Source organism: Leptonychotes weddellii, chromosome 3 (assembly GCF_054177405.1).
Source record: "Leptonychotes weddellii isolate Sample4059 chromosome 3, ASM5417740v2, whole genome shotgun sequence".
Classification (NCBI taxonomy): Eukaryota; Metazoa; Chordata; class Mammalia; order Carnivora; family Phocidae; genus Leptonychotes; species Leptonychotes weddellii.
Genome location: NC_138371.1, coordinates 128,502,732 through 128,528,378, shown reverse-complemented (window position 1 = coordinate 128,528,378; position 25,647 = coordinate 128,502,732). Strand labels below are relative to the sequence as shown.

The 25,647-nt window shown below is 37.9% G+C and overlaps 1 protein-coding gene, 1 long non-coding RNA gene and 1 pseudogene across 11 annotated transcripts in view; 1 reads left to right on the top strand and 2 right to left on the bottom strand.

The window, feature by feature from the left end:
* Positions 1–25,647, bottom strand: part of ELF1 (E74 like ETS transcription factor 1) — a 108,297-nt gene that overhangs the window by 13,355 nt on the left and 69,295 nt on the right. For 8 of the 10 annotated variants that reach the window (XM_031036593.2, XM_031036592.2, XM_081814979.1 and 5 more), the window contains 3 exons: positions 9,401–9,581; positions 3,620–3,727; positions 2,105–2,272 (listed from right to left, as the gene is read on the bottom strand). In XM_031036593.2, coding sequence (XP_030892453.1) covers positions 2,105–2,272; positions 3,620–3,727; positions 9,401–9,581 — 457 coding nt within the window. Of the gene's footprint in view, positions 1–2,104; positions 2,273–3,619; positions 3,728–9,400; positions 9,582–14,817; positions 15,038–25,647 lie in introns of those variants that run through there. The other 2 variants (XM_081814982.1, XM_006741211.3) reach the window with 2 other exon arrangements.
* On the bottom strand, positions 10,770–24,431 carry LOC145720658 (uncharacterized). The gene is made up of 2 exons (XR_014143797.1): positions 20,934–24,431; positions 10,770–11,192 (listed from the first exon to the last, which is right to left on the bottom strand). It is a non-coding gene; the product is annotated as an uncharacterized LOC145720658 (long non-coding RNA).
* On the top strand, positions 14,914–15,708 carry LOC102726919 (signal recognition particle 19 kDa protein pseudogene; annotated as a pseudogene).

Sequence of the window (25,647 nt, the reverse complement as noted above, 5' to 3'; positions counted from 1 at the left end):
TCATGTGAGTTCTATGTGAGTTGGGTACAGGATTTTTGACTGACAGTTAGTTCTTCTCAATACTTTGAAGATACCCAACACTTTCAGCCTCTACTGGGAGTTTCTAAGCTGCCAATCTAAAAATCAATCCTCTTCAAGTAATGTAGTTTCTCCCTGGTTTGTTAGTTTCATCGTTTTTTTTTTTTTTTTGGTGGGGGCTGGGGGGCGATGTTTTGCATTTTTACTATAATGTATTTAGGCTTAGATTTCTTTGATAGTTATAGTACTCAGGATTCACCATGCTGAGATTTATGTCACTTTGGAAAACTCTCAGTCATTATCTTGGAATACTGCCTCTTCCTCGCTCTACATATTCTCTTTCTGGAGCTTTGATTAAACATGCAGACCTTTTCATTCAATCCTCACATCTCAAACTCTTTCATATTTTTTATTCTATATCAGGTCTATATTGGAGCTCACTAATTCTCTTTTAAACAGTGACTAATCTGCTGTTTAGCCCATATGTTATGTGTTCTGTTTGGTTCCTTATCACATCTGTCTTCCACTATTAAGTAGGATGTTAGTCCTTCACTTTAAAAATAGCTTTACTGGGCATCTGGGTGGCTTATCGGTTAAGCCACTGCCTTCGGCTCAGGTCATGATCCCAGGGTCCTGGAATCGAGTCCCACGTCAGGCTCCCTGCTCCGCGGGGAACCTGCTTCTCCCTCTCCCACTCCCCCCGCTTGTGTTCCCTCTCTCGCTGTGTCTCTCTCTGTCAAATAAATAAATAAAATCTTTAAAAATAATAAAAATAGCTTTACTCAAGTATAACATACAATGAAACTGCGTATTTTAAAATCTGTAACTTGATATCTTCCAACATAAGTACTGACCTGTGAAACCATCACTATGTTCAAAATAGTGAACGTATTCTTCACCCCCAAAAGTATTTTGTACCCCTCTGTAATCATTATACCTTTCCCACTCTGCCTGATCCAAAGGTAGCCAACTACTTACAGATTTTCTGCCATTATAGTTTGCAGTTCCCACAATTTTATACGAAGAGAAACATATATTACATATATATATATATAATATGTTAAGTCTGGCTTCTTTCCTTTAGCATAATTATGTTGAGATTCATCCATTTTTGTTGTATATATCAACAGTACATTCTACTTTACTGCTGAGTGGTATTTCCTTGGATAGATATACCACAAAGTTGTTTATCCAGTCAGCAGTCGATAGACATTTGGGTTGTTTCAAGTTTTGGGTTATTGCAAATAAAACTAAAAACATTCATTCATGCAGATGTTTTTCTATAAATGTATGACTTCATCTCTTTTGGGTAAATACTGAGTAGAAGAATGGCTGGGTCCCATGTTAAGTATGCATTAAATGTTTTAAGGAACTGTCAAACTGTTTAAAAAAAAAAAAAATTCTCCATGTAGTAAGGTGGGGTCATCATAGGGCTCACCTCATTTGTTTCCTGTTTCTCAGGATCACTTGCTTTTGTTGACTGATGTCTTATTTCAGACATTTTGTCTGTATTTTTAGTTGTTTTTTTCAAGATTTTATTTATTTGACAGAGAGAGAGAGAGAGACAGCAAGAGCAGGAACACAAGCAGGGGGAGTGGGAGAGAGAGGAGCAGGCTTCCCGCCGAGGAGGGAATAAATAAATAAATAAATAAAATCTTTAAAAAAAACATTGGAAAACCCGATTTCTGCGAGATACACCAAATAATCTAATTTTTTAATGAATCTAATATGAAGACATATACCTTTTACTTTTTTTTTTTAAGATTTTTTATTTGACAGAAAGAGACACAGCAAGAGAGGGAACATAAGCAGGGGGAGTGGGAGAGGGAGAAGCAGGCTGCCCACTGAGCAGGGAGCCCGATGCGGGGCTTGATCCCAGGACCCTGGGATCATGACCTGAGCTGAAGGCAGACGCTTAACGACTGAGCCACCCAGGCGCCCCGACATATACCTTTTAATTTATGCTTTGTACCCTCATTTTTTCTTATGTAAGTTTTAATTGGTGTAGAAATATCCCTGAATAAAAATTATGTTTAGATTCCACATCAAAATTTGACTGTTTGCCCTAAACAAATTAACCACTCACCTTTTTTTCTTTTAGGTTGTTCTGGTGATGATGCTCCTGGTGAGTGTGCGTATGTCTCTTGAACCTGCTGAGTTTCCATCACTTCAGGAATCCCATCTAATGTGACGGATACATGGGTGATTGGGGCAACAACAATGTCATCTTCAGATGAACTAAATATATTATTATCTAATGGAAATAAAATCAACTTAATTAACTTTGTATTATAAATCAAAATAATTTCATCAGATAATTTCCTGTTTCTATGAAAAATCTGGTCCCTTCTTACTTCCTCTGTCCAAAATTAGGCATCCTAAGTCAGACCAGGGTTGACAGGACTAATTCAATGCCCTTCTTACTTGACTGCCTATCACCAATCTATCTTGTTTCGCTTCTCCATTCTTCTCTCATTGCTGCTAAAGTTATTCTCTGAAACCTAAGTTTGATTTGACCATTTAATTCTTCTATACAAAACTTTCTACCCTGAAAATTATTAGAAAAATAAAACTGACCTTTCACCCAGTTCATAGAGGGGGGAAAAAATGGTAAGAACAACCCAAACTCCACAGCCTGACATTTGAAACTTGCACAATCTCAATCAAATCTACCTTTCCACTCTCATCTCCCACCTACCAAGAAGCTTACACTTCAGCTATACCAAAGCATTTTTATCTCAAACATTTCACTGTTTTTTTACAGATCTGTCTCCTTGGCTCAACCCATTCTCTCTACCTTAAATGCCCGTCCCTATCTCCTCTTTCCACTAAAAGCTTATTTGTCTTTTACAGCTCAGGTTAAAACATTTCTTCCATAAAGCCTGTCTCTGATATTCTCAGCCAGAGTACTCTTTTCTTCCAGAACACTTTGCTATCCCTCCCATGGCCTTTATTTTTGGCTTTTACGTAAACAACTACCTTCAAAATTAATCTGTAAACTTGAGGGGAAAAAAAGAGTTTTCTGTTCATTTATACATCACATTATTGCCTAATGCACTGCTGTGCATGCAAAAAATACTCAACCACATCTTAAACTCATTTAGTAATAATTAATTTTATGAGTTTGACACTTTGTCTGAAAAGCTCAAAGGAGAACATGGATTTAAAAGCAGATCAATAATGCGGCAGTGAATTTTCTGCCATGAGGTGTTAGGAATTTTTTCAATGAATTTTTGCCTATTCACTGATGAATACTCATACAGATCATTAAATTACAATAGTTTGGGCCGTAAATGCCCTAATACTTTCACCAATGAGGTTACGAGAATAAATTCTGCCTAATCTGCTATTTGACAACTAAATAAATTATTTTTATTCCTAAAGGTCTCACTCCTCAATTAAAAAAAAAAAAAGCCTTGTTCAACTGAACACTTTAGCAAAGGTGTCTCAACCAGTACTGTACCTTAAAATGCACTTGGGACACAAAACTTATCAAACATGATCTCTGGTCTCTTGGTATTTGCCATCTAACAGAGAATGATGGCAAGAATAACTTTTCCCAGTATATGAACATGAACAATCATGGCACATGACCACTCACTTATTCGTTTTTCATCCAGCATAGGGCCAGGAGAATCCATATTGAGGAGTGCCTCAGCAGCCTCGATAGTTTCAATCGTTTCATCCCCATTAGGACAGGATGCTTCAACTACATACAATATATTTGAAGAAAATACGAGTTAGCCACAAGACCTCTGTTGCTTGAAAACACACAGATTTTGATCTCTTGAACATCAATTAATACTTGGGTTTATATACATACTTTGTATCAACAGATAAAATCCATACTATTGAATATGACTATTAAATTCTTTCTTTTTTCTTGTAGGCTCTAGGTAGACCCCTCCAGCACAGAGCCCAACACGGGGCTTGAACATCACTTCCCTGAGGATCAAGACCTGAGCTGAGGTCAAGAGTGGGAATGCTTAACTGACTGAGATACCCAGGCACCCCTCTATTTCTAATATTTTAATGCTTCTTTCCCTCTCTCTCTCTGCCCTTTCTCCCGCTCCTGCTCTCTCTCTAAAATACATAAATAAATCTTTAAAAAAAAAAAAAAGGAGAGGGCACCTTGGTGGCTTAGTCAGTTAAGCATCCAACTCTTGGTTTTGGCTCAGGTCATCATCTCAGGGTCTTGAGATCGAGCCCTGCATTAGGCTCCGTGCTCAGAGCAGAGTCTGGCTGGGTTTCTCTCTCCCTCTCCCTCTGCCCCTCCCCCCTGCTCTTTCTCTCTAAAATAAATAAATGAATTTTTAAAAAATAAAAAATAAACATTAGATATATACTTCAATCCATTAGTTACTGTCCTTATTAATGCTTAAGTTGTCCCATGTTTGGCTAAAAAATATTTCGTCTTTTTTTTCTTTTTTAAAGATTTTATTTATTTGACAGAGAGAGACACAGCAAGAGAGGGAACACAAGCAGGGGAGAGTGGGAGAGGGAGAGGCGTGCTTCCCACGGAGCAAGGAGCCTGATGCGGGGCTCGATCCCAGGATGCTGGGATCACGACCTGAGCCGAAGGCAGACGCTTAACGACTGAGCGACCCAGGCACCCCTTGTCTTTGTTTTTTTAAAGAAGAAAATAGACCATGAGTTCATACTAGTATTTTCAATTCAAATATAGCATTATAGAATTTATTTCTAGAATTATATATTTATACCATGTATTTATATAGAATTTATAGGATTATATAATTTTTATTTAACTTTGCAATTTAACATTTGTATACCTAATTTTACTCTATAAATCTTGCCTTCTTATGACATTAACTTCATTATTTATTTGATTTTACCCTAACATCTCTCTCATATACATACACTCACACAAGTTGTAATTATTGAAAACAGTTTAAGATTCCTTAGCAGCTTTATTTTTATTGTTTGCTTTTTAGGATATTTCCTGTTAGGAAATGCACAGCCTTAAAAGTAACTTTAGGGGCGCATGGGTGTCTCCCTCAGTTAAGTGTCTGACTCTTGATTTTGGCTCAGGTCATGATCTCAGGGTTGTGAGTTCGAGCCCCTCAGCGGGCTCCATGCTGGGCGTGGAGCCTGCTTAGGAGCCTGCTTAAGATTCTCTTTTTCCAAAAAAAAAAAAAAAGATTCTCTTTTTCCCTCTCCCTTTTCCTCTCCCCCACTCACATTCTCTCTAAATAATTAATAAATAAAATCTAAAAATCACTTTCATCTTTTTTTTAAAGATTTTATTTATTTACTTGAGAGACAGTGCGAGAGAGAGAGCGAGCGAGCACACAGAGGGAAAAGCAGACCCCCACTGAGCAGGGAGTCCCATGTGGGGCTCGATCCCAGGATGCTGAGGTCATGACCTGAGCCAAAGGCAGACACTTAACCAACTGAGCCACCCGGGCACCCCCCAAAAAAATCACTTTAAGTAATTCTTCTCTATATGGTTATGCCACATCTCAATAATGTAATTAGGTTCATTTGTTTTAGTGTGCTTCAATTTTTAGATTGCTCATTTTTCCTCTTTTGGACTTAGTGTTGTTTTATAATTATGTTAAATATTTACAGGGCTCCAAAGAAAAATGACAAAACAAAGTACATTTAGAAAATCTACCTTTCATTCCTGCCCCTTCCTTTTCCCTGCACAAAACCATTTTTATTAGTTTTGAGGTTTATCTTTCTATTTTTTAAATATAAACAAAGACACATATCATTTATATTCTTTTTCCTATCTTAAATAAAAATATACTATTCATGCTACCTGACCCTTGCCTTTTTAACTTACTATACAGTAAAAATCATTCCACAGCTATATACAGAAATCATGTCACCTTTAGTATTTCAAAAATATGAGGCAAGTTAAATATGTTTAGTATCAATGTTAGTTTGTAAAACTTTGTTTATTCCATTCAGCTTCAGTGCTTAGATTGAGAAAAGCAAAATAAATGGGTTGGTCCTACATGAAACATGAAAGAAAACCAAAAAAGTATATCTAGCTTTTAAAAACAAAGAAAATGTTAGTCCTTCAATAAATGGATGACAAAAATTTCTTTTGGCGGGGCGCCTGGGTAGCTCAGATGGTTAAGCATCTGACTTCGGCTCAGGTCATGATCCCAGAGTCCTGGGATCGAGCCCCACATCGGGCTCCTGGCTCAGCGGGGAGGCTGCTTCTCCCTCTGCCTCTCTCCCTGCTCATGTTCTCTCTCTCTGTGTCTCAAATGAATAAATAAAATCTTAAAAAAAAAAAAATTTCTTTTGGCAATAATAAACCCCACAAGCTTTTCATACATGCATTTTAAACCTTCTTTGTAACAGATTAGCTGTGATCTAGCAATTAGTTAAAATCTATTTATACCATATACTATAATAACTTAGGGAAGTTATTATACTATAATAACTTAGGGAATAATTTATAAATACATTTGATATTACTATAAATTACTAAAAATTGCATCTGATCTTGTAAGAACAGACAAGAATACATACGAAGAGACACATAATAGTATTATTTAAAAGAGAACATTTACGAATGAATATAGTCATCATGGTTACCTTCTATTTGAGAAAATAGAATTTGTACCATCTCCATTAATAATTTTACTTTTAGATCTTCAAAGACTGGCAATGGAAGAAGAATCTCCACATACAAAGAAATCATGGTCAAATGACTTTCAAAAATTGTTAACACCATAACCTTTTTTCAAATGAAACTTTATGTAGGACTCTATCATATAAACAGATAAAAGTGGTATTTTACTATTATACATTTATTTTACAGGTTCAAATATATATCAAACTTGATATGAGATAAACTGATGATAAAAATGAGAGTATTGTAATGAACATGAAAATTTGATATCAGGGCATACAGATGATACCTGCAGTCTAATATAAGCCTCAAATCCATAAAAATAGATCTTTTTATTATTGAAAATTTCAAACAAAATCAAATTATGGAACACAGTATAATGAATTCTCACATATCCATTCTCAGCATTAACCATTACCAACACAAGGTCAATCTTCTTTCATTCCTACTCCAATTACTGCCCCCAAGGTCCCCTCACACACACCCCACACCCACTCCCTGGGATTATTTTGAAGGAATCTAAGACACTCTATTTCATCTCTAAATATTTTAGCGTATGTATGGTATGTTATTGTCATACCTAAAAATATTAACAATTCCTTAATATCATCTGAAGTGCTATCTAGGACTCACAGTTTATAAATTCTTTTTTCCCTATCTCTTTTCCCCCTGTAGTTTCTGAAAAGCACAACATTCTTCCCTCTCTTACTCTGAACTCAGGAGGGCTCCAGGGTTCTTTGCTTTCTTATGTCATTGCTCGAAGAAGGATGGAAGGGCTAAATAAAGGCTCAAGTTGGGAAATAAGAAAGGGAAGGGAGAAGAAATATGAAAATAGTGAATCTGGTTTTCAAGATATGGCGGCTTGTCTTCTAGACCCATTCAGTACCAGTTCTATTTTCCAGGAAGGAAGGAGCCTGTGTGTATTTTGCCATCAGGTATCTTCAAGTCCAAGCCCAAGAGAGTGAAACACTGAAAGAAAGAAGTAATTCTTTCTCCTAAAGATCCCACATCTGCTTCCCTAGTCTCAATTTCTTCTCTGAGGACCACCCTGATGACTTCAGGGGAGACCCTCATTCCCAACCTACAGAGACTACATGTAGCCTTACACTAAGGCATCAAGAAGTTACAACAGAATATGCTGCAAAAAACCCACTAGCTACACAACAGATATATATGCACAGTGATGATCATCCTGTTACACAAAACACGTAACTCACTGTCAGTAATGAATGGAAACCTCTCACCTGAGTACTCTAATTTCCTAACTGGTAAGGAAAAACCTGGTAAGTCTAGATTTATCAGAAAAACTTTCATTGGGTTCCTCTGAACAAAAAATGTGAATATAGGATATGCTTTGTAAAAAACAGAGGACAAGACAAAAACTAAGTGTTGTTTGTCAGTGTTATCAGTGGGGACTCAGTCACTTGGTGTGTGATCTTAGGCAAGTCATTTCATTTAACCTAATTTTTTTCTTTTTCTCTTGTGAGAATTAAATGAGATAGTAAACTTTTAAAAATCTTCCTTTTTAAAAAAAGTAAAACAAAATCTACTATGTTAATATGATGCACTAAGAAGAAGACAATGCCATTTTGGTGGTATTCTTGCTCAAAATGCATTATCTCAGTCGAGATAATGAGAAAATATCACACAAATAAAACTGAGGGACATACTACAATGTTTGACCAGCACTCCTCAAAAGTGTCAAGGTTAGGGGTGCCTGGGTGGCTCAGTGGGTTGAGTGTCTGCCTTTGGCTCAAGTCATGCTCCCAGGGTGCTGAGATCGAGCCCCGCATCAGCCTCCCTGCTCAGTGGGGAGCCTGCTTCTCCCTCTCCCTCTGCTCCTCCCCCTGCTCATTCTCTCCCTCTCTCTCGGTCAATTGAACAAATAAAATCTTAAAAAAAAAAAAGTGTCAAGGTTACTGAGAGACGAAGAAAGAGGAACTGTAACAGACTGGAAGAGACTAAGAAGAAATAACTGAATGTAAGATTATAGATAGGATACTGAAACAGAAAAAGGACATCAGTTTGAAATGGTTGGCATACAAATAAAGTGTAGGTTTAGTTAGTAACACTGTGACTGATGCCAATTTCCTATTCTTTTTTAAAATTTAAGAATAAATATTCAAGTAACCTTTGCTTCCAAATAATTAATTTTCTCAAACACCTCCAACACCTCTGGCCCAGACAGATCAATGTAAATGTATAAAAATACAAATGTACGTACCAAATTCTAAAACTGATGAAAACAGCATTACTCACAACCTCACACTTACACCATGAACTCTCTCACATTTCAAATATGCTACTAGTTCTGACTGAACCAGAAGAGAAATCTTCTTTAAACCCTAGGACCTGATCCTACATCTGGGTCATGGCCTCCTATTTTGCTTCTTGTGACAGTAGTAAAAGAAGAACAATCCTGTATTTTTCCCTACAAACAACTTCTCACTGTTATCAAGAATACACAGCTTGGTATATAAGAAGCGTTCAGCGAATACCTGACAAAGTGTTCCGTTGGCCTGGTTCTTCTTATATATCCCTATTTTGTCACACTCATCTCAATATATTTAGGAAAGAAGAAAGGGGATGTGAGAAAGCAGTATGAAACACAGGTAGATGAGGAAGAAATATAATTTTCTTCCCCCTGCTCTAGTCTCTGTAGATAATGGAGTTCCCTGAAACCAAGTTAAGGACTTCTTGCACCCCCAAAATCACAGGGCAAGGAAACTGCACAAAACCACGCTGAGGTAAGGTGCTGCTGGAGGCACACACCTGTAAGCGTGATGTCGTCGTCATCATCATCTATGATCTCCTCTTCGGCGACATCCAGGGAGCTCTCCGTAATCATGTCATTGGGCTCTTCCACACAGGCTAGACCCGCATAACTATTGAGAATGTCAGCACCGGGAACATGCTCCACAATTACGGCAGGAAAAATAGCTGGGTCACCAAGCTGGGAGGGGTGAGGGAGAAAAAAGGATTAACAAAGTGTTTGCTTTTGTTAAATACAACCAAAAAATACTTTATACTGGACATCAATTTAGCTTTTCTATCATCAGCTACTTAAATCTTGACAATCTTTCTGGGCTGCAGAGAATATATATCTATTAAGACCAAATAAAACTTTTATTATCAACCTTGGGTCTTAACAACCAAGTTTTCACTGGAAAATCCTATAAAAGCATACTTTTAAACCACATTAAATTAAAAAAAATGCTACTATCGGGGCGCCTGGGTGGCTCAGTCGTTAAGCGTCTGCCTTCGGCTCGGGTCATGATCCCAGGGTCCTGGGATCGAGCCCCGCATCGGGCTCCCTGCTCGGCGGGAAGCCTGCTTCTCCCTCTCCCACTCCTCCTGCTTGTGTTCCCTCTCTCGATGTGTCTCTCTGTCAAATAAATAAATAAAATCTTAAAAAAAAAAATTGCTAATATCATTAATTCATAAAAAATGGCATACAACAAATGAAATGTACAATTACATAAAATCTCAACAGAAGTTTGACAGGAAAAAACCACAGAAGCTTAATAAATATTACACTGTTGGGTGCCTGGGTGGCTCAGTTGGTTAAGCGACTGCCTTCGGCTCAGGTCATGATCCTGGAGTCCCAGGATCGAATCCCGCATCGGCTCCCTGCTCGGCAGGGAGTCTGCTTCTCTCTCTGAACCTCCCTCTTCTCATGCTATCTTTTTCTCTCTCTCAAATAAATAAATAAATAAATAAATAAAAATAAATAAATAAATATTACATTGTCACTGGCACATAGCCTGTGTTTAACGGTAGCTTTTGACTCAAATGGGAAAATTAACTTTCATTTTCTATCTAGTCATAAGATCGCAAAATTTTTGATCATGTCTATCGCTATCTTTCTATATTATTATTTCTATTTTTTCTGATTTGTTTGATAGTGGTAGACATTCCTCCTTTAACCCTAAATAATTCAGTGTATATTTCCTAAATACATGAATATTACCTTATATACAGAGTACAATTAACATATTTGTAGCACTGCACACTGAGGTTAAATGCGACTTCTATCCTAAGAATTTAACTACTTCAATTAAACATTAAGATATCACTATCTGTGCTAAACATACTATCTGTGCCTTCAAGAATGCTATACTCTGAAATTTATGGTTAATAACCCTAGAACATATTTGGATCATTTTAATCCAAAATGTTTCTTTCCATTTCAGAAAAGAGGAAGTTAGAAGTAACTGACTCCCCAAATCATAAGTTTTAAAACAGAAAGTAGGAGGCTCACACACTGCACTGTAAAACTCACACACACACACACACACACACACGAGAGGAAGTCTATACAATGGCCAAGGCAAAGCATAGTCATTGGGCTTTCCTTTTCTCTTTTTTATTTTTTATTTTTTTAAGATTTTATTTATTTATTTGTCAGAGAGAGAGCACACAAGCAGGGGGAGCAGCAGGGAGAGGGAGAAGCAGGCTCTGCACTGAGCAGGGAGCCCGATGTGGGGCTGGATCCCAGGACCCTGGGATCATGACCTGAACTGAAGGCAGACACTTAACCATCTGAGCCACCCAAGCACCCCCCCTTTTCTCTTTTTTAAGAGGTGAATGCTGCACATGCAATCCAACCTAGCATGAACATGTGCTTACTGAAACACTACTTCTCTCGTAAGAGCTCAAGGTTAAGCCCCTAGTCTTCTAATGAGGCGGGCCCAGAACTGAGTTAATTTTCACATGATTTCATTTTATGCTGCAACAACTCTATGTACCAGGTAAGAATAGAGCTTATCACCTCTATCCCTTGGCAGAGGAAGAATTAGATTAAGAAATTTACCCAAGGTCACCCATGAAGTCAGAGACAGAGGCATGTCAAAGCAACTCCCAGGAGCAGTCCTCACCCAAATGAAACCAAACCTACTTGGCTCCTGAAATTTGGCGTAGTGAGTGTTAAGGGTAAGGATATTACAAGGCATATCTCCAAAATTTTATCTAAATCAACATAGTTCTCGAGTTTCAAATAACTACAGATATTTGTTACCATTTTCTTCCTTGTTCTATTCTACTCACCAGTAAGTGAGTTGGAGGAAATGATTACTCTATTCTCCAGAATTTCTAGGTCTCAGGAACACGCTGTTGTAACAGTAATCAATGCTACTTCTCCATCAGTGTCTCTTCCCAGAGACAAACCCTGCTACCAGTTCCTTTGTTCCCTAATAGAGCAGTCTATGTATAATAAAGCTTATTTCAATTTACTTTATTTTTTAAAGATTTTATTTATTTGACAGAGAGAGAGACAGCGAGACAGGGAACACAAGCAGGGGGAGTGGGAGAGGGAGAAGCAGGTTTCCCACGGAGCAGGGAGCCGGATGTGGGGCTCGATACCAGGACCCTGGATCATAACCTGAGCCGAAGGCAGACGCTTAACGCACTGAGCCACCCAGGCACCCCTCAATTTACTTTAAATAATAACTTTTAATTTCACTTCAAAGATTTTTTTTTTTTAAAGATTTTATTTATTTATATGACAGAGAGAGACAGCGAGAGAGGGAACACAAGCAGGGGGAGTGGGAGAGGGAGAAGCAGGCTTCCCTCTGAGCAGGGAGCCCGTGGTGGGACTCGATCCCAGGACCCTGGGATCATGACCCGAGCTGAAGGCAGACGCTTAACGACTGAGCCACCCAGGCTCCCTAATTTCACTTCAAAGATTTTAATAACTTTTAAACCGTTTATTAAGAAAAATGTTAACCGTAACAGAGCAGGAAAATTAGTTTCCTTTGAAGTAAAAAAACTTAAGAATGAAAAGGAGAAAAAAAAACGGTAAAAAAAAGAATGAAAAGGGACACATGGTTCTGAGATTCAGAAGGTAGCAACATGTAAAAAAGAAAGACTGTGAACCATAAGACCTCTGGCATTCTCCAATCCTACTGTCATTTTCCTCACTTTATCTATTTAGATTTTTATTTATTTGAGAGAGAGAGAGAGCACGCACAAGCAGGGGGAACGGCAGAGGGAGGAGAAGCAGACTCCCCGCTGAGGAGGGAGCCCAGTGCAGGGCTCAATCAAAGGACCCTGGAATCATGACCTGAGCTGAAGGCAGATGCTTAACTGACTGAGCCACCCAGATGCCCCCATTTTCCTCACTTTAAATGAAAGAAGAGCACTAGCTGATCCTAAGGGCACTTCCAGGTTTTGTTTTGTTGAGATGTATTAAGGCATGGATGCTAAAACTAAGTATGTAACGTTACAATAGAAGAGATTCATTCTTATGGACTAAATGGGGGGGCTAGCATGCACAGGGGCCACCTACCTGTTGCCTCTGCTAGTGCTATTAACTAACATTTATTAGCACCTAACATGCACCAGGTATTCTGCTCATTGCTTTATTTATATGAATTACTACCTTATTTAATCAACTCAAAATCCTATGAGGGAGATACACTGGATTATCTGTTTTCTACATGTGAAAACACAAGCTCAAGGGGAAGGGAAATAATTTACCACAAGTCATATGGCTAGTAAGTGGTAGAACCTTAGCTGAACTGGACTCTAAGGTCTATGTTCTTTGCCTGTACACCATTATGGTCAGCCTTAAACATGGTGCCATTTTGTTTTACTGACATATTTACTTGGCTCTGTTTAAAAAAACAAAAAAGGTAAGGGGCTGTGCTGTGTTTAAGGTATGACTTTCTATATCATCATTTGCAGGGCTTCTCCAATCTGAGTCTACTATGAACTTTGTCGTGGGCCATAGACAGGAACTTCCCCGGATCACTCCTGACTTAGCCATGCTTTCTCTAAGGTACTCACTCCTTTCATGAAAAGCATGGGCTACTCTTATCTATTCCACTGAAATGGAGATGTATATTCAAAGCTGTTCATCTCTAATTTCTCCAGGGTGCTTTTAAATCATATACAACAAACAGACCAACTCTACATGTCAGGTAACAGGCCTGAATCTGTATATACAAAATACATCTAGGAAACCTCTCTCAGGTATGGAAAGAATCTCCCCCCTCTATTAACATAAATGGAAGGAAAATACACACTCCAGGAACTCAAGCTCCTGGTCTGGGCTCGTGTTAAATTCCTGCCTTTTATACTGATTGACTAGCAACTAACTGGCTCAAGTCTGAGTTACCAGTAACCTAAAACTTTTATAACCACACATTCTAAAATTCCTGATTGATAAATGGTTCCCAACCTCTTAAATGAAGGCATGGCAAAATTTCAAATGTTAAATTTTCTTAGATTTACATTTTAAAAATGAATAAAATACTGGGACTTATTAGTTCGCTAGGGCTGCTGTAACCAAGTACCACAGACTGGGCAGCTAAAAACAACAGAAATTTGTTGTCTCACAGTTCTGGAGGCTGGAAATCTGAAATCGAGGTGTTGGCAGGGTAGTTCCTTCTGAGGGCTTTAAGACAGGGATCTGTTCCAGGCCTCTCTCCTTGGCTTAAAGATGACTGTCGTCACGTTCACATGGTGTTCTCCCCTGTATGTGTGTGTGTCCAAATTTTCTCTTCTCATAAGGACTCTGATCACATTGGATTAGGGGCCTATTCTACTCTAGTATAACCTCATCTTAACTTATTACATCTGTAGCAACCCTGTTTCCAAATAAGGTCACATTCTGAGATTTGAGGCCTTAGCATTTCAACATATGAATTTGGGGAGGTGGGGTAGAGAGAGCAATTCAACCCATAGCAGGATCCAATTTAATTTAGCTTTAAGTTTATCATTTGACAGTTGGCTCCCTCTACCCGAAACAACTTTGCTAGCTTGTGGCAATTAAGATTATATATTCTTGTTTCTATTTCTAAATTGAAGCTAGGCATTATTCTTTAAGTTTCTTTGCTGAAGACCACCAAATCTTATCCACCTCAGTTTTTCCCACATCATTTCAACCAGAACCTTCCCAAGATTTATTTAAAAGTTGAACTTCAGGGGCCCCTGGGTGGCTCAGTCGTTAAGCGACTGCCTTCGGCTCAGGTCATGATCCTGGAGTCCCGGGATCGAGTCCCACATCGGGCTCCCTGCTCAGCAGGGAGTCTGCTTCTCCCTCTGACCCTCCCCCCTCTCATGCTCTATCTCATTCTCTCTCAAATAAAAATAAAATAAAATAAAAAAATCTTTAAAAGATGAACTTCAGGAAGGCCACAGCTACTCATAAAATGGCCATATCCTCAGTTAGCAATACGATCTGTTACCTCCTTTTAAGAAATGAAGGTGTCGGAGTTGTCCACGAAATCTCAGAACCGAGTTCCGGGCGGTAGTACCCCGGGAGGTCCTGGGTGGGCTCTCTGCGGGCCTGGGTGAAGATGGCTTGTGACGCCGCTCGGTCCCCAGCCGGCTGACCAGGACAGGTTCATTTGTATCTATCCTGCTTATTTAAATAACAAGAAGACCATCGCGGAGGGGAGGTGAATCCCCATAAGTAAGAAAAATAAAATGTACTCTAGAGAGTGGAATCGTGATGTTCAGTACAGGGGCAGAGTCCGGGTCCAGCTCAAACAGGAAGACGGCAGCCTCTGTCTCGTACAGTTCCCATCACGTAAGTCAGTAATGTTGTATGTAGCAGAAATGATACCCAAACTAAAAACAAGGACACAAAAAATAGGAGGTGGTGACCAAAGTCTTCAGCAAGGAGAGGGAAGTAAAAAAGGGAAAGGAAAGAAGAAGTGACCGGATATGAGTCAATCAAGTCTGTGGTACTACTGTGATAAGACAGTGAATGAAGGCTTCTAATTTATATCTCAGAGAAATGGAAGCTTTTTATTTGCATCATTTAACCGAACTATGGACATCTCTGCCTCCCAGCTTCAGCATCAGAGTTGACAATGAAATAAATATACATCAGAAGTTTGCATCTAGCTTTTATGTAGTATAAAAGAAAATTTTTTTGCCTTTCAACACAGTTTTTGTGGAAGAAAGAAGCATATTTTTAAATGGACAATGGACTCTACCATAAGTTACTTGAAATCCTGTATCTGTCCTGTGTGTAAACATGTTTCAGATAAATGAGTTTAATTAAAGATTTGAAATACACATTTTCTTCAGCATTTAAGTTAATGAAATAAAATTTGACTTTTGTGGCTTTTGCTCCTTTGCTTATGAACTAATTAATGCTAGTAGAGGAAATAATTTAAGTGAATAAAATGGGTAGTGGAAGCTTAGTGTGAGCTTAAAACTAGAAGAAAATGGTTAAATCCTCTTGGACATCTACTGATCATATTATTTTAATCAATTGTAATTGTTCAATTACTAGTTTTTTGACGTATGGAAAGTCCTGGACGTTAAGCTTTAGATTTGCTTATTTTGTAGGCTTAAGAACATTATTTTAATTGGAGTTCTAAAATTACCCACGCTTGGGGTGCCTGGGTGGCTCAGTCGGTTGAGCGTCTGCCTTCGGCTCGGGTCGTGATCCCAGTCGGGCCCCGCATCAGGGAGCCTGCTTCTCCCTCTCTCTCTGCCTGCCACTCTGCCTACTTGTGCTCTCTCTGTCAAATAAGTAAAATCTTAAAAAATAAAAATAAAATCACCCATGCTTTAAAAAAAAAAAAAGAAAGAAAGAAATGAAGGTGTCAACACTTTGTTGATGTCCTAATAAAAATAGTTTCATTTGGTTGGCTACTTAAAAAAAAAAAAAATCTCCAAATATCTCTAACACCTCTCTTTGTTTAAATAATCATCTTCTCTTCAGTATCTTTTAGCTGAATCAGGGAACCCCAGTTAACTCTACCAATGGTTATCAATGCTGACTACACACTGGGAAACACCTAAAAATATCAATACTTGACCCTATATGGGAGCAAACAAGTCAGAACATCTGGGGATGTGACCAGGGCCATGTTATTAAAGTTCCTTGGATGGTTCTAACGTGCATGCAGGGTTTAGAACCACTACTCTAAAGAATTACGAAATTCAAAACTACATTCCCTAAACAGAGTTAACTTGATTTACACGAATGTCTGAAGTACTAGTAATCCAAAAAAACAAAGTTAGTTTATTATGACATCTTTTGGCACCTGCAGACTATTTTCCCATTTGTAACAGAACCAAAATAAATCCCAAAATGATGGATGGGAAGAGAGATGGAAGACTTCTTGGGATTATAATCTGTCAAAGAACAGAGTTTTCAAAGTCTCAGTTTCTATAAGCACATTAAACTGTAGTGATAAACTTTCAACCACTGTGTAACTTTACAGAGGGTCTTAACTCCAGAGAGAAAAATACATACCAGTTTCCTTTCTATTAATTTCAGGTAAATTTAACACATGTGTTGAAAGCAAAACTTTAACAATTTTTTTTTAGCAGCTACAATAAAAATCAAACCAAGTTCTGGCACGAAAGAGTTCCCCAAATTTCAACACCGTCCACTATATAGTTTGCCTTTTGTTGTGGTTGATGATATATGTGGCAATACCATCAAGTTAAAAAGAGAAGGAAAAGTGACCAATCTGTAAACAGCAATGTATGTTGCTACCCTCACCAGGCTTGCTTTTTCCTCAGTATACCACAATCCAAGGCCCTAAGAGAGTATTTAAGAAAGTATGGACCATTATTCCAACTATATGAAGTAAGTGTATTTAACAAGTCTTTGGTTATAAACCAAAACAAGCAAAAAAACAACACAAAAGAACTTGCAAATAACTTGTTTGCCAAGGTTCCCTGACAGCAAAGCTCAATCAGTTAACATGGTTGCTGTGAAACATCCTGCACCAAGATCCTCTATGAAAGAGCTGAAAATGAAAGATCTATCAAACGTTTTCCTAAGAGAAAGACAAGTTAAAAACAGTCTTTAAAAACTTCCCCATGCAGGTACTCGGTTTTTTTTTTTCAAAGATTTATTTGAGAGAGAGAGAGAATGAGAAAAGAGAGCACATGAGAGGGGGAAGGGTCTGAGGGAGAAGCTGACTCCCTGCCGAGCAGGGAGCCTGATGCGGGACTCGATCCCGGGACTCCAGGATCATGACCTGAGCCGAAGGCAGTCGCTTAACCAACTGAGCCACCCAGGCGCCCGCAGATACTCGTTATTTTAAGATAGGTGCAAAATGAGCACATTTTCAAGTATTTACACTATCACTTTGCCACAAGACAAGGCAACACCAAGGGTGGGGTGGGGCGTCCCTCTTCCCATAATCTTCGGGAGCTTCCCCACCCGAAGGCGACTCCAAGAAACATACACACTAAACAGTGTTCACTTGCTATGTCTTGACGCATCTTTGAGAACAATTCCTGTGCCTTCTCTTCTGATCAGAATGCTGCCCCAAAGCCTCATGCTACAAAGGCACTGCTTTGAAAGTATTTCCTTCACCTTTGATTTAAAAAACAAAAACAGAAAACCAAAACCCAACACCTCAGTCTATCAGGACACCATCAGACAATATTTGCCATGCAGCAAATGCACTAAAAATACACCTGGTAAAAAAAGGATGTAATAGTAAGTGTTCAAGCTCTAGAGTTAGAATGACCCTTATTTACAGCTAGACTGCCCCGTGCCCTGGGTATTTGAACTCCAGCGAAGTTTTTAGCCTCTCGAAGCTTTTGTGTTCATGTCTATCTAAATGAGTTGTAAGAATTCAATGATATGACATGTAAATACATCACTTGTTCTACTGCATGGCATAGAGTAATCATTCAATAAAACAATTTGATGATAAAGTGCCTCAACAGTTGACTTAGATAGAAATAAACACTCTTAAAATTTGGCTTACTACTTACACACATGTATCAAATCATCACCTTGTACACTTAATGTTACATATAAATTACATCTCAATAAAGCTGGGGGGAAAAACATAATCTTACATTGACAGGCATGATTTTTTTTGGTTTTTGTTTTGTTTTTAATTAGGAAGTCCTTCCAGAAAAGTGGTGAACACAGCTCAACCATTTAGTCTCAGCAACGACGATTTGCACTTGAACGAAAAGCAAAAGCTGAAACATACCTGTTCAATTTTGTGACAACTGATCAAACTGTACACTTATGATTTGTGATAAATATTTTTGTATGTATGCAACACTTCAATAAAAAGTCTAAAAAGCAGAGGTCCATCTGACGGGGGAAACGGAACTTTAAAGGGTCTCTAGTTCTCACAGCTCGGAGCACTGTTCTGAGGCATGGGTATTGGAACCAGGTCAAATACTACGATGGTATTTTATTCCCTCAAATAAACCATAATAAAATTAAAGGAAACCTTTAGACATGGCACATCTAGGTGGATGTACACACATGAAATCAGGGTGACTGGTGAACAAAATGAATTAAAATTAAAAATCCTTTAAACAAGCTCCCATGGTGCATTTAAAAAAAATTGTTTGGGGGAATAGATTAATACCTGAACACATTTGTATTCCAAGAGTAAAAAACATTATTGTCCCCTTTCCATAGAGTTCCCCTACCTCATAACTACTACTGTTACCAATTTTCAAAATACATTTTGAATGATTTCTGGAATTGTTCGATTACATAAAAAAAAAGAGGATTGTGCAATAGATCTCTGAGGCTCAGCACAAAGTTTTTGTGAAGGCTTCCTCACAACCAAATTCTCTGCATACTTTAAAAAAATCTGTCATTAAAAGCTTCATTATCTGCAAATGAGACTACTTCTGTTGACTAACACAAGCTCTCTTTACATGAGCTTATCCGTCCTTATTTTAAAAGAAAATGAGAAGGAGTTTTAGCAAACAAGCAGAAAAGTCTATGTAGCTGTAGTACATGCTGCCCAACACGTCTGTCTAACTTCTGAAACACAGGTTTCCTGGCCCAAAGTGTAGTACCCGGATCTAGTTTTTACAGATTTTAATAATGTAAATGTATATGGGAGAAAGTGAAAATCCTACTTAGGTATAATCGCTATAAACGACGATGGACTTAATATTCTTCCAGATTCTCTTTTCCTCCGAGGTTCTTTTCCTCTCTTGCGTCTCTCGCAGCATAATGATAAAGAGCTTGGGCTTTTTCAAATCAGAGACTTCAACTTCAGTGCAGGTGCTGTTGCATTCTACAGTAGTGTTTCTGGGCAACATTCATCTCCTCAGTTAGCCTCTCCGAGATGCCTCCTTACCAAGGCTCTCCTTATTCATAAAATGAGGATAACAATAGTTGCCACACAGTACAGGGTTATGGAGAGGATCGAAAGAAAATATGCGAGAACACTCTTTGTGAAGACTGTGTATCCTGGGCAGCTGTCTTAACTTGGGCTCCAATAATACTCTCCTCCTTTCTTCTAGAAATTCTAAAAGGTCTGTTCAATTTGTGTCGACACATCCTCTAGAGAAAATATTCTGTCCCAGTCAGAATGACTAAAAATAAAATAATTAGAAAGAAACAGCAAGGAGCAAAACATTTTTAAGTCAACTGCATCCAGGTGTGACAACCAAAACCAGCTGAAAAGTAGATCATTTAAAACAGACTCTTTAAAAGTTGAAGGAAAAATACGTGTATTTTTGAAAGAAAATCTAGAGAATCAGAGGTTCACTGATCTTGACTTTCTAGTCTGGAGAATCACTTGTCTTTCTTTTATAAACTATAGGTAAAAGGTTTTAGCGGAGGCTCAGAGTCTCATGGCAAAAATCTTAGATGGCTTTCTATAGACACCACTGTATATAAAGGAAAGTGTAATTATCAAGCCAGAGAAAAAGAAGGAAGCTCACAACTAGAGGTAATTTTCATCTTTGAGGAGTAGCCTTTGGATAAACTTCTATGAATTATTATTTTTCTTTTTTTTCTAAAGATTTTATTTATTTATTTGACAGAGACACAGCAAGAGAGGGAACACAAGCAGGGAAGTGGGAGAGGGAGAAGCAGGCTTCCCGCAGAGCAGGGAGCCCGATGTGGGGCTCGATCCCAGAACCCTGGGATCATGACCTGAGCCAAAGGCAGATGCTTAATGACTGAGCCACCCAGGCACCCCTATGAATTATTTTTTTTAAACCAACATCATGTAATTTAGTAAAATCAATTTAAAAAAAAGAAAAAAATGTATATTGCTCACAGGACCTGTCAGAGGTAAGAGACAATAAATATTAGCTCTTATATTTAAACAAAATATCCATTTTGGGATTAACCTATTGTTCATGTGTGTGCTCACATTCTGCCAGGTTTTGGTACCAGTGATATGCTGGCTTTGTAACGATGAATTAGGAAACTTTTCTCTCTGAACTGAAACTGTTTAAATGATTCATTCAAGTTTAAAATAACACCCATGAAACTCTTTGGACCTACCAGTTTTATGCATGTGGGGATTATTCCTGGCAATCTCCTCAGTTTTGTTACTCGTGCATTTTCATTTTAAACAGAACACCAAATATTCATTACTACCATTCTGAAAACTTAAAACTACTTCAATGCGCTCGCTCAAGTGATGTATCAAATTCCCACAGAGTTCTGCAATTATCTCTTAACAGAAATATAAACAAATCAACCAAGTACTGTCAAAATTAATGAGTATAGAAATGAACAGCTAATAATTAAGACAAATTATCCACTGATCCTCTGAAACAATGTTATTACATCAGAATTGGGATCCAAATATCTTTAGTGAATAGGGTAGGTTATTTTGAACAGTACCCTGGGTGCCTTTGCAACTCTGCCTTAGGAATCTATTACGAGATTCTAAAATAGTTATTCTAGCTATCTAGGAATAAATGAGATAATATTCTACAATAGGAAATAGAAGAGTATTTCCATCACAGAATGATTTGTGGAAATCAAAGTATATGTGGAAAAGACACTGTCAACTACAAAGGGCTCTACGAAATGTTAGAAAATATATTTACACTTCACTCATGACTACAGCAGGCAATGTATTCTTGGCATGGAGGTTAACTTGCAAAGAATCATCTGGGCACAAAATTGAAATATATGCTTCTATCATATCAGTCCCCTCACTTCCCATTGGCCCTCCTTCTTCAATATCCTATGTTTTTTATGGACTGTGTATTTTTTATAAACATCATGATGTAGATAAGTATTATGTTATAGCCAATGGCTTTAGTGTAAGAGAAAAAGGATTCAAATCTCTGGAAATTAGCACAGTTTGCAAAGTACTTTCTTAATCGGATTAAGAAACTCACCACAGTGCTGTGTAAAATGTTGTCCTCCAGTCTCTGTCTTTGAGAGTTCAATAAAATGATCAATAAAATTAAAACAACGTGGTATTCCTAATGTGGTGGTGGGAGTGAAGCAGCTACTAGGTTGAGTACTTCATATGGCTTATCCCAGTCAATCCCCACAGCACTGTGCTCTTTTATTTACATTGGTCAACCAGCTAGGAAGAGGCAGAGCTGAAATGTGAACGCAGGCAATCTGACTCCCAACTCCACAAGATTAATCACTAGGATAGACTACAAGAGTATAGGATCCTATAGATAAATTATAGTCATAATAAAAGTTTCATCTCAGTTATAAAGCTTAGAGATTCATATATATATATATGAATAAATATATATATATACGAATATATATGAATGAAGTTTATTTCTGTTGGCCACAGCAGAGAGAGAAGACTAGCTTCTCTCTTGCACAGCACCATGAAACATAGAAAGGTCTAAGTAAAATGGTCTGTTCTCCAGAATTCCCCCCAGATAATGTTTAAAATTCCACTGTAAATCCCTATGGAGTTGATTTGGCTAAATCTAATCCCAGTTTAGGTCTTTCATGACTGTTGGCCGCCTTTAGTCTTTGCCCAGATTTTTCTTTTTTTAGCCAGGATAAATTACAACTTGGCCATGCATCTCAAAAAGTACAATAGTCACTAAAAACAACCTTGGTTTGTTTTCTTATTAGAGTGGTCACTTTAAAAGTTTAATACATTGGTGGGTTAAGAGGGTGTGTGTGTGTGTGGCCAAGTGTGAACAGAATCAATTATGAGGTTTAAAAAAAAAGGTAGATATGGGGAGGTACAGTAAATTTTAACCAGGTTTAAACGTCCAGTTACAAATCAACTAGATAACATCACAGCAGTCACTACCAGATTGATGTTTTAATCATGCAGATTCTATATAACTCAAAAAATTTAAGTGAAATCATAAAGAGGAAATTCCTACTTCTAAAAGATGGACTTTGACAAGAATCTTATATAAATATGTAAGAATCATAGAATAAAATGAGGCAGACATTCCTGAATATAGACAGTTTAGCTACAACAAAGCCTTTTCCAGAATGTAAAAGTTACACTAGCCAATCATAGGCAATGACAGAAATTAGAATCACACCAAAAAAACTGAACTACTCCAGGTCAAACTATCTCCAAACACACTTAACATTAAAGGAGAGTGCTACCCCACAGAATTAATCTGCCGGATTTTCAAAATCCTGAATGACAAGTTTACTGGCTTATTCTAGAACCAAGCCAGCAAAGAAAAAATATGAAAACATTAAAAAAAAAAAAAAAAGCTGAATGAATTTGTCTAACTGGTATTCAAATTATAAAAATTGACTTCATTACCTAATTTATCCCAAACAATTGAGTAATATAGAGTATGCAGTGGTACACAACAAACTTTAACACCTTTTCTTTGTTTAATTCAGATCATTAATATCAGCAACTGCCACATTTATCGATCAGTTCCTTTGTGCTAAGCTCTTGTCAAATACATAAACACTGAATGCTCGTAACTTTGGAAAGTAATTCTTTCATTTTTGGTGAAGGAAATCAAAGCTCAGTGAAATTTTAAAACTTGTCTGAAGTCACATATCTAGTAAGTGGTGGCTCCTGGTTCCCGAGCTGATACTCTTTAATGCCACATGTCATAGACTCTTAATTGATCAGAAATATCAATTTCCAGGATTCAATATTATGCTGAGGTTGTAGGCAGTTGATCTGAACGCACACAAATCAATCACTTTATAACAAACCATTTCCCAGGTAAATCTTCAATACCCAATTATTTCTGAACGTGCTTCCATGTCGGGGCAGGGAAGGAGGTCAGAGCTACCAGGTCCTTGAGCTTCCCATGTGGTTACTCTCCTGAAGGTAAATGGAAGTTTTTCCTAAATCCCCTTGTTTTTGTTTTCCCCATACCAGGAAATAAAGTGGAGTGACAGAAGTGCCCAGTCATACAAAACATAAATTATAACAAATCTTTAAATTGTCACCTAAAATATCACTTTTTAGGAGAGGAAAATTCTCCTTCCCTCACTCCAGTCCCTACCCTACAATTCCAGGCCGACTTCCCTGATCCCGCCTCACAAGCTCAGTGCTCTTTCTCTCCATGTCTCATTAGGTGGGAACAGATGAAACAGATAAGCTCACAAATGTATTACCAGTCATTACATTGTAATTCTTTCCAAAAAAAAAAAGAACTGCCCTAATATTGAGAATTTTGGTTACTGTGTCAAAAAAAAAAAAAGGAAAAACCTCTGCCTATATTCTAACTTATTTAATGTTAGGCATATCAGATTTATGGACATTATTTGAGGACATCACTTTGTTAAATTCACACTCTAACAAACCAGTAATAATCAGTTTTCTTTTTACTTTAGTAAACCAAAGGACATTAGCTTTTCACCGTTATTCTTGAAAGAGTGTTGAAGCTGACTCTGGCTTGGGAGAAAAAAAAAGGCCAGTAACCCAGTAACACTATCTGTTCATATAATGACTTATCCTTCCTTATGTGTTATGTGTTAAGTAAAACAGAGAGGAGGCAAAATTTTTCAAGATCATGTAGCTAAACTGAGCTACATCAAAGATGTACTAATTTCCTTATTCACCCAGCAAGATTGCTCTAGGTGACTGAGTACTTTCTGGGAGAACAGAAATGGTCAATGCCATCCCTGACAAAAACTGACCAACATGAACTTCACTAAAAAAATAGTATTCTTGGGGCGCCTGGGTGGCTCAGTTGGTTAAGCGACTGCCTTCGGCTCAGGTCATGATCCTGGAGTCCCGGGATCGAGTCCCACATCGGGCTCCCTGCTCGGCAGGGAGCCTGCTTCTCCCTCTGACCCTCTCCCCTCTCATGTGCTGTCTCTCTCATTCTCTCTGTCTCAAATAAATAAATAAAATCTAAAAAAAAAAAAAAATAGTATTCTTTTGAAAAATATACAGAATGCATAAATACAATGTAGTATACCCAGACAATGGAATATTATTCAGCAATAAAAAGAATGAAATACAGATACACGCTACAACATGGATGAACCTGAAAAACATTATGTTTAAGTAAAAGAAGTCAGCCTCTCAGAAGAGACCACATACTGCATGGCTCAATGTATACAAAATGTCCCAGAACAGGCAAATCCACAGAGACAAAAAGTAGATTAGTGGTTGCCAAGGTGCGGGAATTGGGGAGAATAGGGCATGACTGCTAATAGATAACAGGTTTATTTTTGGGATAACAAAAATGTTACAATAGTGATTATGGTGATAGATGCACAACTCTGTTTATATACTAAAAATCACTGAATGGCAGTCTAAATAGTTGAATTATATGGTATGTAAATTATATCTCAACAAAGTTGGGTTTTTTTTAAAGGTATACACAGGTATATCAGGGCACAAAGACTGTCAATATGTAATTACATTAACAAATTAACTAGAATGTATAACGTTTTCTTTTTGCTAAAATCATAAATGCAAAGAATAATAATTCTTCCACATTTAAAACCACTCTCTTACCACTTGCATGCATTGATAGCTGGCATTATTCAAATAGTCATTATAGGCACAAGCTGGGTGACAGTTCCCAGTTTTATCACTTACAAGCCAGTTGCTTTTCTTCTCTAAGCCTCACCTGACTCTTCTGTAAAGAAGAAATTAAAGTACCTACTTCCTAAGATTGTTTTAAGAATTAATGGGGTTAGCGGGAGGGGAAGAATGAAGCGGGGGAAATTGGAGGGGTAGACGAACCAGGAGAGATGATGGACTCTGAAAAACAAACTGAGGGTTCTAGAGGGGAGGGGGGTGGGAGGATGGGTTAACCTGGTGGTGGGTATTGAGGAGGGCACATTCTGCATGGAGCACTGGGTGTTATGCACAAACAATGAATCATGGAACACTTCATCTAAAACTAATGATGTAATGTATGGGGAT